This window comes from Hemitrygon akajei, chromosome 20, assembly GCF_048418815.1.
Source record: "Hemitrygon akajei chromosome 20, sHemAka1.3, whole genome shotgun sequence".
NCBI classification, from domain to species: domain Eukaryota; kingdom Metazoa; phylum Chordata; class Chondrichthyes; order Myliobatiformes; family Dasyatidae; genus Hemitrygon; species Hemitrygon akajei.
Genome location: NC_133143.1, coordinates 26524289 through 26544453, shown reverse-complemented (window position 1 = coordinate 26544453; position 20165 = coordinate 26524289). Strand labels below are relative to the sequence as shown.

Below are 20165 nucleotides of genomic sequence, written 5' to 3'. Positions count from 1 at the left end.
TATACAACCTCACCATTACATTACAACTCTTATACTCAATACTTTGATTTATAAAGGCCAATGTACCAAAAGCTCTCTTTACAACCCTTTCAGGGAATTATGTATCTGTATTCCCAGATCCCTCTGTTCTACTGCGCTCCTCTGTGTCCTATCATTTACCTTGTATGTTCTACCTTGGTTTGACATTCCAAAGTGCAATACATCACCTCATACCTTATAGTGAGAAGAGCTCCACTATTATGCATCTTAAGTGTGTGTTGGTTGGGACAGTGTGGAACTGCTTGGCTATAACTCCAATTCTGATGATTCAATACAAAGAATATCTATTCAAGTCTGCAAAAAACTTCAAGTCTCACTGATTCCTTGCTTTATTGAACTTGCTTTCTGCAGTAATTAATGAAGAATATTTGAGTAGATTTTTTAATTTCACACTCTGGCTAGTGATTCTTGAAAGATCACTACTAACGCCTTCAGAACCCTGGGATGTAGTCCATCTAGTCCAGCTGACTTCAGGCTTTTCAGCATCTTCTTCTTAATAATAGCAGCTACATTTACCTCTGCCCCCTGACACTCCTGAATTTCTGGCATACAGTTGGTATCTTCCACAATAAAGACTGATGCAAAATATTTATTAAATTTGTTCACCATTTCTTTGTCCCCCATTATTACTTCTCCAGTGCCACTTGCCTGTGGTCTGATCTCCACACTCGCCTCTTTTACACATTATACTGTATATCTGAAAGAACTTTTATATTATTAGCTATCTTACCTTCATATTTTCTTTTCTTATCGCCTTTTTAGTTCCTTTCTGTTAGGTTTTAAAATCTTCCCAATCCTCTAGCTTCCCACTTTTTTGCTATATTGTATTCCCTCTCTTTTGTTTTATGCTGTTTTGATTTCCCTTGTCAGCCACTGCTGCTTTATCCTCCCTTTCGAAAACTTGCATTTGGGATGCATCTATCCTGAGCCGTCCAAATGGCTCCCGGAAACTCCAGCCATTGCTGTACTGCCTGCTAGAGTCCCCTTCCAATCAGCTTTGGCCAGCTCTTTTCTCATGCGTCTGTAATTCCCTTTATTCCACTGTAATACTGACATAGCTGATTTTAGCTTTTCCCTCCCTCTCAAACTGCAGGTGAATTCTATCATATTATGATCATTGGCTCCTAATGGCTCCTTTACCTTAAGCTCCTTTGTGAAATCTGGTTCATTACACGATACCTGATCCAAAATTGCCTTTCCCCTGGAGGTCTTCCAGCCCACTAAGTGTATACTGAACATATTTATTTAATTATTTTAGCAATACAATGCAGAGTATGCCCTTATATTCCTTCGAGTCACGTTGCCCCAGCAAGCCCACAACCCGATTAACCCTAACCTATTCACGGGACAATCTACAATGACCAATTAACCTACATGGTACATCTTTGGACTATGGGAGGAACTGTCATGGTCCTGGCTGGCATTTCCCACCTTTTCCCTTTCCTCCCTAATTGGTCCTTAATCCCCACACTTGATTCCCAATCTTTCCCAATTCCTCTCAATCACCAGTACCTGGCTTCCATTAGCCACCAGAGGATAAGACTGCGACAGCTCCGGTCAGCCCTTGCCAGATTGTTGGTGGACTCTCAGAGAGAGAGGAACCTTGCTCCAAGTCTTCAACCCCGTAGCTCTCCGTAAACCAAGTCTCCCAGGTCCTGACTCAGCCTGGTCCCGATTCTACACTCGCTACGGAGATTCTGCCTCCTGATCCTGCCTCCGTGTCGGAGTCCTGCACTTGGGTTCATTTTCCTGCCACGTCTGTGTCACAGGAACTGGAGGACATGGGGAAAACCCATGCATTCCACAGGGAGGATGTATAGAGACTCCTTGCAGAATAGTGCAGGAATTGAACTCTGAACTCTATAATGCCCCGAGCTGTAATAGCGTTGCACTAACTGGTATGGTACCCTGGCACCAATGCCATTTAAGATAATTCAGCACTAATCTAGTGTCTTTCTCCCTTCCCACATTCCGATATTTAATCACTCACCTACACACTGGGGGCCAGTTAAACTAATGACCCTGCTCTCTTTGGAATGGTAAAATTACATATAGATTGCAGCAAGCTCTATACTCACATATCCTACAGATGTGTGGTAGGGAGCATCCTAACAAGCTGCATCATTGTATAGTACAGAAAATGCACTGCGGTGGACAGGAAGGCTCTGCAATGGGTAATCGAAACTGCCCAGCGCATCACCAGCTCCAGTCTATCCACCAGTCATAAGGGCATAAATGCAGAAAGGTGCTGGCAATGAGCCAGTTACATCACGAAGGATCCCACTCACCCTGTTCATGCACTGTTTGTCCCACTCCCATCAGGGAGGAGGCTACGTAGCATGCATGCCAGGGCCACCAGACTCAAAAAACAGTTACTTTCCCCAAGCAGTAATGCTGATCAACATCTCCAACCACTAACACACCTCTCCACACCCCTCACCACCACTACTTTATCATTTCCTGTCAGAGTCACCTTATGTACAGATGCTCTTGTGCTAGCGTCTTTTTCTGGACATACAACCAATATATGTATAAAAGCAATCTTATGTATTTAGATTTATTGTGTTTTTAAAATTATTATGTTACTGTGTATTTTCTGTTGCTGCATTGGATCCAGAGTAACAATTATTTCATTCTCCTTTACACTTGTGTATTGGAAATGACATTAAACAATTTTGGATCTTGAACGTGGAGTTCTGGAGCGGACCCAGTTTGCTGGAGTGGTGAGACAGCAGCTCTGCTAACCGTGGCACCATGCTGCCCAAATGGTGTCTGAGACCCCGAAAATGAGTGGAAAATAAAGGTGTCTAAGGTGTGAAGTTTTGGTGCATGAAACACACGTAATTAGCATACAAGTGGTTCAACTAATCAAGAGGAATAATGATATATTAGAAGTTTCTTGCAAGGGGGGCTGGAGTTTCAAAATAGGAAAACATTATTGTGCAGGATGTTGGTGAGACCACACTTGGAGTACCTTATTAAAGAAAGGAACTTTTTCACATTGTGAAGATTAAAATCTTCAGCAGTTTCTGTGGTAGTTTTCCACTGCTTTTCCACATTAATTGCTTCCTGAGATTACTTTCAATGTCAAGCCGTTGTAAGGCCATAGCCCCTCATTTTGAACTCTGCACCAGAGGAAGTAGGTTCTTACTATTTACCAAATTATCTCACTTAGATCACTCTCTTATCTACTATATTCAAGCAAATGCAAGCTTATGCTTTGAATTCTTTTAGCTCTTATTTCATTTTGGTGAATTTGTACCGTATTGCTCAGAAGTCCAATGCATCCTTTCTTCCAGAGATGCAGTATAAAGAAATGAATGCAATCCTTCAGACCGTGTTTAACCATAACATTACATCTGTTCCTTTATTGCCCTGTCTCTTTGTGATGGAAATTAAACAAAAACATCTGCCTTTTTAATGAGATATTTTAGTGATTTCTAAATTAGACACCCCCACTTACTCCCAAACCCCATCCCTTACTCTGAATGCAATGTAAGCTTCTGAAAATAAAACAAAGAATTTTATGGAGAATAAAGGGGAGAAAGATTATGGAAAATATCTCAGTGGTTTTCTCAGATGTCTGTATCCTGATATTTAACATCATCTACTAATTTACTTTATGTTTGTGGTGCACTCTCTGTCCCCAATCAAGAACTAGTGTTGCTGCTGATAGTGTCAAGGAATGAAAATCTCCTAAATTTCATTCTACTTTTGAACTGCTAACAGAGACTTTACCTTACTGATCATTGGCCAAGTATCTCTTTAAAAACTGCCAGTAGCAGAACACTACATACATTCATCCACCAGTAATGTCTTCCATTTTAGTCATATTTGGACTCGTTGTAATAAGATGCATTTATATGTGGAATGTAAGTTAAAATGACTCTCTCATTCAGTTAATGAAGCTGAAATGTTTATTGTTCATTGTTTTCATAGTCTTTCTCTTTCCTCAGAGACCTGCAGAGATTGTAGATGAAGAGGAGACTTTGCAAGAACAGTGTGAAGAAGGCAATTATGATGAGGAAGATGGTGAGTTCCAAAATGTGGAAGAAGAAATTTGTAATGATGGATTTTACAAAGGAGAGAAGCCAACGTCACGCCAAATAGAGGAAGATCCTCATTTGAATGTGAATCCACGTGAAGAAGAAAAGAATGGCAATGAAAATGAAGCCAGCCCTCAGATGGAAGAAGACATTGTGGACATTGTAGAGCAAGAGGCGGGAGATGCTCTTCAATCAGAAGTGAATCTTAAAGATAAATATTTTCAAATGCGTGACCTTCCTCTGAAAGGAGAGACCATTGAGGAAAATGAAGCTGAACCTCAGGTGCAAGAAGAAATTGATGACCTTACAGAGCAAGAACAGGAAGATGCTGATCAAATAGAAGAGGTTCCCATGGATAAATATATTCGTCCCCAAGACCTTTCTCATGAAGAAGAGACAATAATTGATGAAAGTGAAACTGAGCTTCAGGTGGAAGATAAAGTTATTGACCTTGCAGAGCAAGAGGTGGAAATTACTGATCAATCAGAAGAGAGCCCTCAAGATAAATTTCTTTCACATGAGCAGAAGACTGTGGAAGAAAGTGAAGCTAAGCTTCAGGTAGAAGAAGGAATTGCTGAATGTGTAGAACAAGAGGAGGAAGGTGTTAATCAAACAGAAGAGGGTCCTATAAATGACTACTTTCCTCCACAAGACCTTCCTAATGAAGAGAAGATGATTGATGAAAGTGAAGCTGAACCTCAGGTGGAAGAAGTTGTTGACATTGCAGAGGAAGAAAGTGAAGATCAGGCAGAGGAGAACTGTGAAGAAAGTCAAGTCACAAAAGAGGAATTGCAGATAAGTGATTTGAATCAGAAACTGGAAAATGGTTCTGCAGAACAGGAGTCTCCACTAGAAGAGATTGAGAGTGAAATATTATCTGCATTAGAACCAAACCAGGTAATAGACCTTTAATATTATTGTTTTGTGTTCTCACAGGAGCTTCCACTCCATGTAAAACATCTGAGAAACATCTGACATTTGACAAATGTGTTTTAGAAATGTTGACATTACTTTAAAAATCAAGTGTCAGCAATTGAAGAATTGGCTTTATACTCTTGGTCAAAAGATGTTACTTAAAAACTACCATTCCTTTGGAAAATTATTTCAAAAATGCACAGCCCATAAGACTTGGATCTAAAGGACTGTTTTAATCCACATTCAGTGACAATTTGCATTGGCTGTGGGATTCACCAAACCTTTTTTCACTTGACATCCCATATAGCATACTAGATCATGGGAAGATCCATGCACCACTTATGCAGATAAAGTAGTAAGACTGGGTGATATTAGTGTTTATGCAATACTGATATGAAGTCAATACTGCCAGATTAGGCTCCAATGTTTCAGCTAATGCCATGTGTAGATTTTGTGGGAAGGGTTTGATATTTAATTACATGAAGAACCAGAGCCTAATTTTGCTACTTAAAGGAATTCGTAGTGATTCTTAGGTTTGTTGGTGACACAGAACTCTTTGGAGAGAATAGAAGTGATCAGCCTGTAAGATGAGGTAAAGTTCTCTAAGGTCTTCAGGACATGCTCTGAGCATATATTCTCTCTTTTAGCCACAGTTGTTTCCTGTCAGAACGAGGTTCTTTGATGGGTGTACTTCTGGGCTTAAAATGATAATGAGGAGGAGGAAAGGGCCTGCGGAATGTGATGTATGGATCTACTTCTTTTAGAGTAATGACTCCCGTTAGCACTACGTGTGGACTGATTACCTACCTATTGCATTGGTCTGTTATCTATGCATGCACTTTGATCTGTTCTTCCTCTCTCTCGCCCTGCAATGGAATACACCAGATAAAGCTACCCCACATACATGCTTTTATTTTCATTGATACATAGTTGTACAGACACAACAGATTGGCGATGAGTACAAACTGGAATGTCAGTAAATAGCGCCAAATGCATGGACAGTTGCGGGATGGCAGACATCGGAAGGGGCAGAGACAGCGAGAGGGGAAAGGCCCTTGTCCGTACCTCCTACCTGTGGTGCACATACAGTGACAGGCACCTCATCAGCAAGGAGGCACAGACTGAAGTCTCCCCCTTTGCTGAAGCTGCAGTGCTTGGTAGGGCCTGTTTAGGTAATGACCGTGGAAGTGACACTTCTTGGCTTTTGTGGTTGTTCCAAGCTGATGCTAGACACATCACAATGTAACTTTATGAACCTGGATGATGAAGGCTTGCTTCTCAAGAAGGGATGAATTCAGCCTTTCTACTAGGGTGGAAGGCACTAGGTATCTTGTGCATTGGGGGTGGGGGGGGGGGCTGCCAGCAAGTGGGATTCTCAGTGGTGGAGTATGTGGTTGACATCACCCAGATTGCCTCAAAGCATTGAAATACTCTATAAGGAATTTTATTTCCTCGATCTGTAATCAGTGGACAGTCTACACCGAAGAATCTGAATCAGAATCAGGTTTATTATCACCGGCATGTGACGTGAAATTTGTTAACTTAGCAGCAGCAGTTCAATGCAATACATAATATAGAAGAAAAAGTAAAATAATAATAAATAAGTAAATCTTATTCAGTGTACTTTATACAGTATACATATATTGAATAGATTAAAAACATGCAAAAACAGAAATACTATATATTAAAAAAAAGTGAGGTAGTGTCCAAGGGTTCAATGTCCATTTAGGAATTTTTTGGCCGAGGGGAAAAAGCTGTTCCTGAATCACTGAGTGTGTGCCTTCAGGCTTCTGTATCTCCTTCCTGGTGGTAACAGTGAGAAAAGGGCGTGCTCTGGGTGCTGGGGGTCCTTAATCGTGGACGCTGACTTTCTGAGACACTGCTTCTTGAAGATGTCCTGGGTACTTTGTAAGCTAGTACCCAAGATGGAGCTGACTAAATTTACAACTCTCTGAAGCTTCTTTCAGTTCTGTGCGGTAACCTCCCCCCCCCCACCCCCGTACCAGACAGTGATGCAATCTGTCAGAATGCTCTCCACAGTACATCTATAGAAGTTTTTGAGTGTATTGGTTGACATGACAAATTTCTTCAAACTCCCAATAAAGTATAGCCGTGGTCTTGCCTTTTTAACTGCATCAGTACATTGGGACCAGGTTAGATCGTCAGAGATCTTGACATCCAGGAACTTGAAGCTGCTCACTCTCTCCACTTCTGATCCCTCTATGAGGATTGGTATGTGTTCCTTCATCTTACCCTTCTGGAATTCCACAATCAGCTCTTTCGTCTTACTGACGTTGAGTGCCAGGTTGTTGGCATATCTCACTCCTGTACGCCCTCTTGTCACCACCTGAGATTCTACCAATAATGGTTGTATCATCAGCAAATTTGTAGATGGTATTTGAGCTACGCCTAGTCATACAGTCATGGGTGTATAAAGAGTAGGGCAATGGGCTAAGCACACATATTCCTCAGTGTTGATCCTCAGCGAGGAGGAGATGTTTTCACCAATCTGCACAGATTTAGTCTTCCGGTTAGGAAGTCGAGGATCCAGTTGCAGGGGGAGGTACAGAGGCCGAGGTTCTGCAACTTCTCAATCAGGATTGTGGGAATGATGGTATTAAATGCTGAGGTATAGTCAATGAACAGCTTCCTGACATAAGTGTTTGTGTTGTCCAGGTGGTCTAAAGCCGTGTGGAGAGCCATTGAGATTGCATCTGCTATTGACCTATTGTGGCGATAGGCAGATTGCATTGGGTCCAGGTCCTTGCTGAGGCAGGAGTTTAGTATGGTCGTGACCAACCTTTCAGAACATTTCATCACTGTAGATGTGAGTGCTACCGGGCAATAGTCATTAAGGCAGCTCACATTATTCTTCTTAGGCACTGGTATAATTGTTGCCTTTTTGAAGCAAGTGGGAACTTCCACCCATAGGAGTGAGAGGTTGAAAACGTTGGTTGGCACAGGTTTTCAGAGCCTTACCAGGTACTTCATCGGGACCTTCTGCCTTGTGAGGGTTCACTCTCTTTAAACACAGCCTAACAACGGCCTCTGAGACAGAGATCACAGGGTCATCATGTGCTGCAGGGATCTTCACAGCTGTAGTTGTGTTCTCCCTTTCAAACCGGAACTGATGGTCAATGTCAGAAGGCTCGACTCACAGGACTCCACAGCACCTTCTTTCAGCCATGTGCATGGAAAGTGTTGTCCCTATATACCTGGTTGTAGTGGTTGGCATTACAATGAGACAACAGATGTTCCCAGATGTTTGCAGGAATATGGGAAATAAGCAGGGAATGGGATTAATTTTTCATTTCTATCAAACAGCTTGGGCAGGTATTCAGGGTAAAAACAGCCTCCTTGTAAACCACAACTCTTAAAAGTAATAACCTGGTGTCTGCTGGGAGAACTTAGGAATAATCAGAATTTGGTAAAGAACTATTAGAAATAAGTAATTGCTTTACTGTCTCAGTATGTTTGCTTGAGGACATCCTGGTTTTGCAGTTAACTCCACTGTCTCCTTCTTGGATAAATCCGTCACACTACTTACTATAGGGTAGGGCAAGAACTTACTTAAAGGAGAAAAGCATTTGATTAAATGCTTACGGGGCTGAATGACCTACTCTGTTTGATATCTCTGTGGACCCATTTGATGACACTGCACTCATTATTCTGCAATTAGTTTTAAATGTAAATTGGACTTCACTGATTCAAGCTGGCAAGGCTAAACATTTTCATTATAATCATTACAGTAACTCACTCTTGTTTCATTATAGTCTTGGAAGTTTAATACAATTAAATCTCACTTATGCATTTGGAAGAAATGTTAATTTTGTATAAGTTGGGAACCAAAGCATGTCTTTTAATAACATTGCTAAAGTGCAGTAATACTAAATATACCTGCATTTGCTTTTCAGAACATAGACTGGAAAACATGAAGATAGGTACTCAGTACAAGATTTTGTTTGAACTCCTACTTTTCATTTTCCAAAAAACAATATCCCAGCAGGGTCTATAAATCTGACCACATAGCTAGATCAGCAGGGTACTACAAGAAGGCCTTCAGTGGCTGACAATTAATGCAGTCATCCGCCTGACTATTATACATTATGGATTGTACACGCTGGGTTACAAATGATATTTCTCTAAAGATCTACCTGATGGATAGCTTTATAAGCCTCAGGATCAAATATAAATCTTCAACCACGGTGGTTTTTAGGTAACTTTTAATCAGAATAATAGTGGTAAAAGGGCTAAAACAAAATAATGGCATTTGAAATGTATATTTAAATTTAAAAATTAAGAACAACAAAATTCAACAGCTACCTTCCAGAATGAACTGCATTAATAAAGATTCAACTTGCTACAAACCAGCCAAGACCAACAAATTTGATAGTTGAATCAATATTTAATTCACAGCTTTCCCCATGTTTCTTCACACTTTTCCAATCCCCATTTTCTCTGCTACTCTCTGCTGTAACCTGACCTAGTTTAATAAATCAAAGTCTGCAGTTACTGATCTTTCTAATATAACCAAGTCCTACCCTGTGTTTGGTAACACAGAGAAAATGGACATGGAAATGAAATTGCATCAACAAAAAAAAATCAGTTCAATTAATTTTTAATTAGTACTTTCCTTACCTTAATTACATTAGCCAACTCATTTTTTAAGTGAAAGGGGTTGCTGAACTGTAAAAGTACTGGGAGATTTTGTGTATTTAAATACAAAATCCCATCAATCAAGTGAGCTATTTCATTGATTTCCCTGTTCCAGTTTCCAGTGCTTTCTTATCCCTGAGATTAGCTATCTTTGCCCTATATGTTGTTTCAGTTGCTTGCTGCCTTGGAGTAGTTTTGCATCGTTTAAAGCTGGCTTTCTTCTGCTTCACTGTCTGCTTGATGTACCTGAGGTGCATTACTTCTTTTGGAACGCTTTTGAATTAAACAAAAACAGCGGACATTTCAAAAGGGAGGACAGAACTCTTTGCAGACATAAAGATGTCCAGTGCCCCTGATACCAATATGTACTGTTTAATTGTGAACTGATCTTGATAGACTTGGTTACTGGTAAGTTTAGAATAATCACGGTAGCAGTTTATCTACAGTAAGAACCATTAGAATGTCTGTGCATATTCAATTATATTAAAATTCATGTCATTTCCAATCCTATCAAGATCTGTTAATAATTAAATAGTAGTGCTGCAAATACAAGATGGTGTAGTTCATTTAAAATTGTTTATAATTCATCCTAACAAAACAATTAAAATAAGACATTGGTGGGGTAACTCTGGAGATCTATCAAAGCAGAAAGTTTATCAATGATTCAACAACATCAATGGATTCTGGGCAGTATCTGTGAACATGGAAGAACCTAGCAGAATGGTGAATTGTTCAGAGTGTCCCTGGAGAATTGTTTCAGATACTGGCAAACACACAAAATGTTCTGCTTCATTACCTGGATTTCTGTATAGTGCAATGTTTGGTATGGGCTAGTCTTGGTTGGCTTTCTATTGCATTATTAATGCATTGTTGCACTGTTCTTGAATGAATAAACCAAGGCCCCATCTGCCTTCATAGGTTGACATAAAAGACCTACCTGTGAGGGCAGATTTGAAGTACGAAGACAAACTTTTATTCCATAATCAACATCATTAAAACAGGGAATTATCATGTCACTGTTTGAAGGAGCTGTGAGTAAATAGCTACAGCTTTTCCTATCTCACATCAATGACTTGGCTTCAATGTACTTGAGACCATCTTTAGAGAGGATGTGGAATTTACAGGTAATTCAAGATTCAGGCTTCAATGGGGAGCTGGTCTGAAAGGGGCTGTAGAACAATTTCTTGACTTTAGGCCTACACAAAACAAGTGCTGTCTCCTGAACATCTAGTTCCATTTTGCAGGGCCAGATTGAAGATAAGTTAGGTTGAATTCATTGAATTTCACAGCAGTGAAGAAACCATTTAACTCTCAGTGTCTTCGGCATATCCTGTCTAATCCCACACAACACATTGAGAACATACTTTTGTATCTCTTGTCCCGATTATGTTAATGTTTTAAATATTTATCTATCTAGACTCACTTCAGTTGTTTGCAATGCAACCAGCATACTAATTACAGCTACCTCCTCATTTGTGGGATTTCTGCATCCAGCCAATAATGAGCTTGCTGTTCATTGAGTTCCCCATTTATCTAACAAAGTTAAGGTAGTACAACATCTGCCATTTTTTTGGTTGGACCTGCTAATGACCTATGGTATGAAACAAATAGCCAAAAAATTGCTTTCTTCTTTTATAATGATCCTAAAATTGACTCTTAATGAAAATCTCAGACTTGCTCGTTCCACAGACACTGCCTGGCCTGCTGAGTGTTCCCAGCATTCTTTGTTTTCATTTCAGATTTATAGCATCTGCAGATGTTTAAAAAATTTTAATTTAAAATCATGCCTTCTAGGTTATGGACTTGTAAAGCCGTTTGAGAACGTCTCAGTAACTCCTGTCCTGCCCCTGGTTGCTGGGGGAGGTTAGTGTAAGAGTTGCCAAGAGTATTCCCTTCCACTAGCCAATGTTCCTCTCGATGGTGTTGTCACAGTTTTAAGTTACATCAGATATGTGGTATCCTGGATACAGAGATTAGCTGAAGGGGAGCTGGGATGGGAGTAAAATATGGTGACACTGGATCTTTGGCATCAGTTTTATATGAAATAACAAAGAGAAAGAAAAACAATCTGATCTGGGGAAGACAAAGAAGTGACTGCAGAATTAAAGGACCATCAGTCTGTACAACTATAACACATAGGAACAGGGTAAGGTCCACTGAATTGGCTCTGCCATTCTATCATGGCTGATTCATTACTCCCCTCAACCCCAAGGCTGAGGTGAAATAGCCACCAAACTCAACAATATAATTGAACAGCAAACTTTATGCTATTTTATATATATATATATATATATCTGGACTTCTCCTTTTATTCTCTTTTTGCACTATAACCTTTTTAAATACAATATTTATATGATATATAATTCTTACTGTGATTCACAGTTTCTATTATTATTTATTGCAATGTACTGCTGATACACAGCATCAAATTTCCTGACATATGCCATTAATATTAAACCTGATTCTGATTAGAGAGTTAGGTAAATAATAATATCTGGGCGACACAGTAGTGTAGCGGCTAATGCGATGATATTACAGTAACAGCAACCCAGGTTCAATTCTGCAGCTGTCCGTAAGGCGTTTGTACGTTCTCCGTGACCACGTGGGTTCCCTGCAGATGCTCCTGTTTCCTCCGACATTAGTAGGTCAATTGATCCCATGGGGGTAGTTGAGCAGTGCAGGCTTGTAGAGCTGGAAGGGCCTGTAACTGTGCTGTATTTCTAAATGACATAAATAAAATTAGATGAAAGGGAGAGATTATTCTTTAATATTATACTGGGTTTGAAAAAGGCAATTGAACTCTTGTAAAGTACTGGCCGGACAAAACAGAAGATACAAGTTAAGTTTAGTATAAATGTGCAATGACTTATATTAATTAAAATAAAACCTCAAGTAAAATTGAAGTTTAGAATAAAGAGTCTCTTGAGAGAAATGAAAATTTAAAGCTTTATTTTAATCCCAGATTGTAATTTTAATCCATATTAATCATTTTTTTAATAGATGGTTAAATATTTATATGAAAGCAAAATTGCGGGTAACAAAGATCAAACGACAGTCTTTTTGTGGGGCATACTGTACCAAAACAGCTCATTGATACGTCATTCATGGATGAGAGCTGCTCATAATTAAATGACATGGTTTTAAATATTGGATTCATATACTGGAGTGTGATTTAATTTATCGAATAATCTCGTCAGAGATTTACCTGTGAGTACCACACCTGTCCCTACACCTCCTCTCTTACCACTATTCAGGGCCACAAACAGTCCTTCCAGGTGAGGCAACACTTCACTTGTGAGTCTGTTGGGGTCATCTATTGCATCCGGTGCTCCCGGTGCGGCCCCCTCTACATTGGTGAGACCCGACACAGATTGGGGGACCGTTTTGTCGAGCGCCTCCGCTCCGTCTGCCACAACAGACAGGATCTCCTGGTTGCCACCTACTGCAACTCTGCTTCACATTCCCATTCGGATATGTCCATACATGGCCTCCTCTACTGCCATGATGAGGCCAAACTCAGGTTGGAGGAGCAACACCTCATATACCATTTGGGTAGTCTCCAGCCCCTTGGCATGAACATTGAATTTTCCAACTTCTGGTAATTCCCTTCTCCTCCCTTCCCCTATCCCAGTTTCACTTTGCCTCGTCCTCCAGTTGCCTATCACCTCCCTCATGGTTCCGCCCCCTTCTACTACCCATAGTGCTTTCCCCTTACATTCCTTCACCTTTCCTGCCTTTCCCCTCCCCCACCCCTTGATCTTTCCCCTTACTGGTTTTTCACCTGGCACCTACCGGCCTTCTCCTTCCCACCCTCCCCCCACCTTCTTTATAGGGCCCCTGCCCCCTCCCTCTTCAGTCCTGACGAAGGGTCTCGGCTCGAAACGTTGACTGTTCATTTCCACGGATGCTGAGTTCCTCCAGCGTGTTGTGTGTGTTGCTTTGACCCCAGCATCTGCAGAGTATTTTGTGTTTACCTGTGAGTAGTTGGTTGACTTTCACTGCAAATGGTTTATTTTATTAGTGCTCTTGGGAGGGTATCCTGACTGGGTGTGTAATGGCTTGGTATAGAAACACCAATGCCCAAGAATGGGAAAAACTTCAAAAAGTGGTGCCTACAGTGTAGTCCATCCCTGGCAAAGCCCTCCCTGCCACTGAGCACGTGTACAAGGAGCACTGCCACAAGAAAGCAGCATTCATCAACGTGGACCTCCGCCAACTAGACCATGCTGCTCCTCACTGCTGCCTTCAGGGGGTACAGCAGCCTGAGGTTCCATACCCCCTTTATCACCCTTCAACTATCAGGCTCCTGAACCAATGTGAATAATCCCAACTCTGAACTGATCCCACAACATGTCTTCTCACTTTCAAGGACTCTGCAATTCATGTTCTCAGTATTATTTATTTATATCTTTTTTTTTTTGTTTGTGCACACTTTGATTTTTTTGCGCATCAGTTTGGCAATCTTCGTGTGTAGTTTTTCATTGATTATATTGTATTTCTTTGTTCAACTGTGAATGCCTGCAAGAAAATGAATCTCAAGGTAGTATAAGGTGATATATATGTACTTGGGTAATAAATTTAATTTGAACTTTGAACCTTTAACTCTTTAATTGCACCCAATGATTCATACCTACATGCATCAGGAATGTAGAGCTTTGGCCTGATCCAATGGTTGTTGAATCATTTACTGTTGTATGATGCTTTTCATACGTATTGTCCTGTATGGGAACAATGCCAGATTAGCATCTGATGATTAGTTGAAACTCTTGCTGGTCCTGCCATGCCCTTCTGTAGTCCTCATTGTTGATCCTCTGGTTTGTAACACTAGGATGATGGACTTCTCTGGCCGTAGGGAGAGTGACTGTAGTGCTGCTGCAGCTTGTAGATGTCCAGCTTTGAGCCACCAGATCTGCTCCAAGCCTGTCCCATTATCATGATTATGGTGCAAGATAACATAATGGTGTACTCAGTGTGCTGATGGGACTGTCTTCATGTGGATCATTTGAAAGTAATTTCTGACTGCTTTTATAGGCAGTTGTTACAAGTAAATTGAAGATGAGGTCAAGTTGGTTTATCCCTCATGTTTGTTCATGACCACCTGCAGAATCAGCCATGCAAGCCTATTCTCAGGACGCAGCCAGCACAATGTTACCAAGCCATGTACAACCTGTGTCCTTGCTAAGTATGCTTCTTCTAAGTGTGGTTTAATGTGGAGGAGTACTGATTGATCAGATGAAGGCGATCTAAAGGTCATAATCAAGAGCAAAGCTTCTTGACTGTGTTTGGCTTAATGCTGTGAGACTTAATGATGTTGAAGTCTATGTTGAGTATTTGTAGCAATATTCTTTCCTGCCTGTACACTGTAGTGAAACTATCCTTGAGCCAGTCCTGTGATGGGACAGAAGGTTGTAATTGCAATTGTGTTTGGGGGAGCTTGGCGCTTGTCTCCAATGTACAATCAAAGCTACAATACTACTGTGTGGAATATCTCCCTGATTTCAGACAACAGACCCCATAGGTTAGTGAAGAGGACTTTCCAAGGTTATTAAGCTGCTTAGCTGTCCCTAAGTCAATGTGGGTGGCCCATCCCATCGCATTGCTTTCTTTTCTTTAAGAGATAGTTCAATACAACTGAATACTTTGCTGAGCCATTTCAGTTAAAAGAAAGAAATGTAAATCTGGAGTCACATAAAGGCCATGCAGGATCAGGATGCCAGATTTTCTCTGCTGTAACCGAATGGGTTTTTATGAAAACGTTACAGTCTGGTGGTCATTATTGCCAATACATTTTCTCTTTAACTTTCAAGTTATCAATCTGAATTTAAATTTCATAATAGGATTTGACCTTGTGCATTCAGATTGATAGTCCAGGCTGCTGGTTTATTAATTTGTTAACATCGTGGTGACACCAATCCCAAAAAAGTCATTTATTCAATTAATAGTGTTAATTTAGGAATATCCTTTTATCTGAACACATAGCCCAATATTTGCACAGTTATTAAATTTATCCAATTACATTTTTGAAAGTTATTATTGTGTATGTGTGTTGAAATACCCCCTATTTATACTGAATGAACTATCTTCAGTTATACCCAGCTTACAGCTTTGCAGGAGGCTATTAGTTGTCTGGTAATATGTAATTTAGCATTACATTTGCCTTATGGTGCTCTTTTTCAAAAATAAATTACCGTTGTGTCATCCTTATTGCATTCCAGACGTATTTGCCGGTATAAATAAAGGTATGGCTATTAATACTGATCTATTAGTACTTATCTTTACATTCCCCTTTTTGTTTTTGTTTCATGCAGGATGATAATAATCTGGAAGAAATATTAGCAAGTCCTGCAGAAAGCATACCCAATCCTCTGGAAGCAGATGGAACAGAAATGATTCAGTCGGCCACAGGACATGCTGTCTTGGCTCTGTGAACTTACAGCACATTACAAACATAGCACAATTCCATACATTTCATTTTCTTCCCACCTTTTCGTCATGATTACAGTTTCTCCCCTGGCTGGAACTCTGAATTGATAAGGACAAAATTGTTTCAGTGTGTCGCTGCTGTTCTGTGTTTGGCCTGTTTATAATCAATTACATATCATTTTAATTGAAGGACAGGGAGTATTATGACCAAGGGACACAAATATAATTTTGCCTCAATTAGGAAGAACTATATTTGGCCTTATTTCTTTTATTTCCATTATAAGCTCTAATACCCATGTTTGTTTTGAAAACTACCCTTAAATTCCTCAAGTTGTAATGGTACCCTCCTTGGCTGTAGAAGCACTGTTGTGCCTCTTCCAATTGGAGGGCTGGTTACATGACTTGCATATGTTGGTAGTTCCTATTAAAACAGGAGCAAAGAAATAGTATTGATAACATTTAGAATAACCTGTTTTCAATTATATTTTAGAGGTTCCTGCAAAATCTAAGTAGGAAACGTGAAATGAACAAATATTCCAATCTAGACACTCCAACAAAACCAAATCTCTGTTGAGGGATTTTTACTTTGCTTTCTTAAAACCTGAAGCAACAAGAAAGGTACAAATATCACTAGGATTGATAAGTGTTTACTAGTTGACATATATATCTAATATATAGAATAAGTCAACAAGTATGAGTTTTTGTTTTGTTGTACATTTTCTTATTTATTATGACTTACAGAAGTCACATTTAATGCCTGCTGCCCAGTATGATATTTGTAGGCTGTTCAGTTGAATCAGCTATGGGTGATGTGCTATGGCCACACATACAGCAGATGAAATGAAATAATGAAAAGAAAACACTGTGGCAAAAGTTAGAGATCAACAACTCCAATTTCCCTGCTTAAAACAAAATTAAGCTTCAGCACTTGCAAGATCATGAACTAACCATGCCAATGGAAGAATTAGCTAATGATTTTTTAACAAATTGATACTGATGTAGAGTTGGTGCTTCAATGCAAGTGCTGATGATTTTGCTACATTTAATGCTCAGCATGGGAGAACATGCTTTTTTTGTGGGGATTCATCTGCAAGGCTGGTAAAAAGATGATAATGTCAAAATATTCCAATGCCCTTCAAGGATTTCTAAAACTCTGCCTTTATATCAAAGGCATAAAAGATAAATGTTTAATGGAATAAATTATTTGTTGAGTTAAACTTTCTACCAGTTAAGTTGAATGTGATTAAGCTATATTTTATGTTCCTTGTGGGTTGTTGCCATTGCAAGCATTTATATCTCTTCATGCTTGTCTCCAATTATTCATGAGAAGGTGAGGTGTCACCTTTCCGGGCTACTGCTACAGCCTAATGATATAACCACGTTGTTTCTGAGGCGCAGCAGCTAAGTACAACCAGATCAGGCAAGAGTAACAGATTTCCATCTCCAAAGGATCTAAGTAAAGTAGGTGCTTTTGTTTACAACAATCCAAAAGCTTAATAGTTACCAGTAATGAATATATGCATCTTACACCATTTTTAAAAAAGTGAATTACCCATGTGAATGTTGTATCCACCTTACATTTCATGCTGTATTCTATGTCACTTCAAATGGACAGACTGTGACAGGTACTTTTGATACCATTTCTAAACATGTTGAAGTAATTAGTGATTTCACTGCAAACCACTGTTTAAAAGATTCTTAGATCCTTGCAGCCTTCTTTCATCCTTCAGTATGTCACTTTGATTAGATTCCAGAACCATTCTTGGCATAATTGGAATTGATGGAATTGGAGGGACTAGTGAGGCAGAACATATAGAAAAGTTTAACAGTGCAGGTTCACTCAGCTGTGCAGTGCAGGGAAAGGCAATTGGGCATTGTAAGTATCAAAGTCGACACTCTGTGGCACTTGCGGGTTTTCTTTCAAAGTCAATGAATCTGTGGTCATTAGTACTAAGTATGTGGGAGATAGGTAAATTTTATTTTACTTTATATGTTTTATGATCTATGATGTATCATTTAAAAATGAGGAAGAGAAAGGCAGCAGATTTTAAGATACCTAAGCAAAAATCACTGGGTCAAATGAAAAATCTATAGAAGTCAATTGAACTGGGATAATAGAGAGGATAGTTCAAGGAAAATGTGCGGGTAGATTTGAAGTGAAAGCAAAGTACTGCAGGAATGCAACAGAGTGAAGTCTGTCCTGAATAGTTTGGAATTGATCGCCCATTCTACATTCTAGTTAAGCATTGCTTCCAATTAATCTTAAGACCACAGAACTATCAGGTTAATGATAGCACCCTCTTCCAACCCACCCACCCCCACCCCTGAAATTAAATATTTGAAGACAATTTTGTTTCAAAATCAGATTATGAGTCTGTTTCTTGTTTCATTCTGTGCAACAATGTCAACGCAATACAAGATCTAAACCCACGACTGGAACTTCTTCCTTTGTCAGGTATAATTGTGATCTTTAAATGTCACTGCCTTTTCAGTTTCACTTTATGGGAATGTTGTAGTATATGTGCTGAATGATGGATTAAGAGCAATGGATCACATTTTCAGTCCGGGTTCAGGTCCAGATCACAAAGGGATTCTAAATTGTTGTGTTATGCAGCCAAGCTCATCCAGAAGGATCTTCAGAATTTAAATGAGGCATTCTACATTTGCACTTAATCAAGCATTGCATGTGCAATTATTGCCAGCCAGTGATGAAAGTTGCCTTCTAAACCACTGTTTTATTTATTTCAGTTTTCCAATAACCAGGTTTATTACCCATCATGATAGAGGGCAAGGTTCCCAACTGATAGAAATGTAAAATATTGCTTGACAGATTAAAACCTAACTTATTATCCTTTCACATGTTTATCTCACTAGGTGTAATAGATTATTGGCCTGAGTAATTAACACTATTATTGATGTAATATCTTGTAGTTTTCTTTGTATGTTGTTAATATTTCAACTGCAGTCACTGTTAAAACTGTAGAACTCATGATAGTTCGCTTAGTGAGGGGAAAAAAACTTTCCTTAAGATTTTGCACATATTATAGATGTTTATGGATATACACAAATGGTATATTCATCATTGCCTTTCAGACTGTGTAAATAAACCATCCTTTATTGACATTAATGTCTCCTAGAAACTAGTATCTGTATAAAATGCATCATTCATATTGACACATTAATGCTATCAATATTTCTTTGGCAAGTTGTTATAATGTGCTCTATTATATATTTCATTACTGCACTGTAAATAAAGTGACTTGGTGACATTTTTGATTTTTCTTGTGAAGGTCAATTATTTGCTGGAGGAAGACAATAAAAGAGCAACATGCTGTCACATAGAGAGAGCAAGGTTGTTTGAGTCTGCTCCAGGTAAAAGCTTGCATGACTATGATGTGCTTAAAATAATAGGCTCAATACTGCAGATAAAGCTGTTTTACTGCTTTCCCTTGTGACAGTATTCACCATACACATATTACATTACACTGAAAATTTGAATTCTAAAATAGAATTTCACAGAAGAAACAATATAAATGAAAAATAGCTTCCTACTTTTGCTTAACTCTAGGAATTTGAATAAAACCATCCTGTTCAATAGACACACACACATACTCACTATAAAAGCTTTATAGTTCTTTCTTGATATGGTACAATATATAAACCAATAAACTGGTAATTCTGATCTAGTATATAAATAAGAATTAATAATTTCCATTTATATCTTTATTTGTTGTTCAAAGATGAGTATGATGTTGTGTTGCACTTCGTGATAATTTTTCTTTCCAAACTCATGCTCAAAGGTAGGGATTTCAACAAGTGGGCAATTATTTTCACTTTAGAGATGATATCAGTAGCAGGTATTCATGTTAGTAAGGCAAGGTAGAGTCACTGGGGAGTGCAACTCTCTCTATTCCATTTTAACAATGTAGGTTAGCGATGATTTATGAAACGGTTTCTCAGTAGTATCAGTTCTTAACTAGTTTCTCTTGTTTTATTAAAGTGAGACCACAGCTTAGCAACGACCATGTTTGTTCTACTCACCTGTGTTATCCTACAGAAAAAAATAAAGGATCTGCATTTGCATGT

At 39.2% G+C, this 20165-nt stretch overlaps 1 protein-coding gene across 2 annotated transcripts in view; it reads left to right on the top strand.

Moving 5' to 3' along the window:
• Positions 1 to 19355, top strand: part of LOC140713665 (uncharacterized) — a 159157-nt gene extending 139802 nt beyond the window's left edge. For both annotated transcript variants that reach the window (XM_073024038.1, XM_073024037.1), the window contains 2 exons: positions 3996 to 4982; positions 15965 to 19355. In XM_073024038.1, the coding sequence (XP_072880139.1) occupies positions 3996 to 4982; positions 15965 to 16084 (1107 nt within the window). In that variant the 3' untranslated portion in view covers positions 16085 to 19355. The remainder of the gene's footprint in view (positions 1 to 3995; positions 4983 to 15964) is intronic.
• Positions 19356 to 20165: the final 810 nt, after the last annotated feature.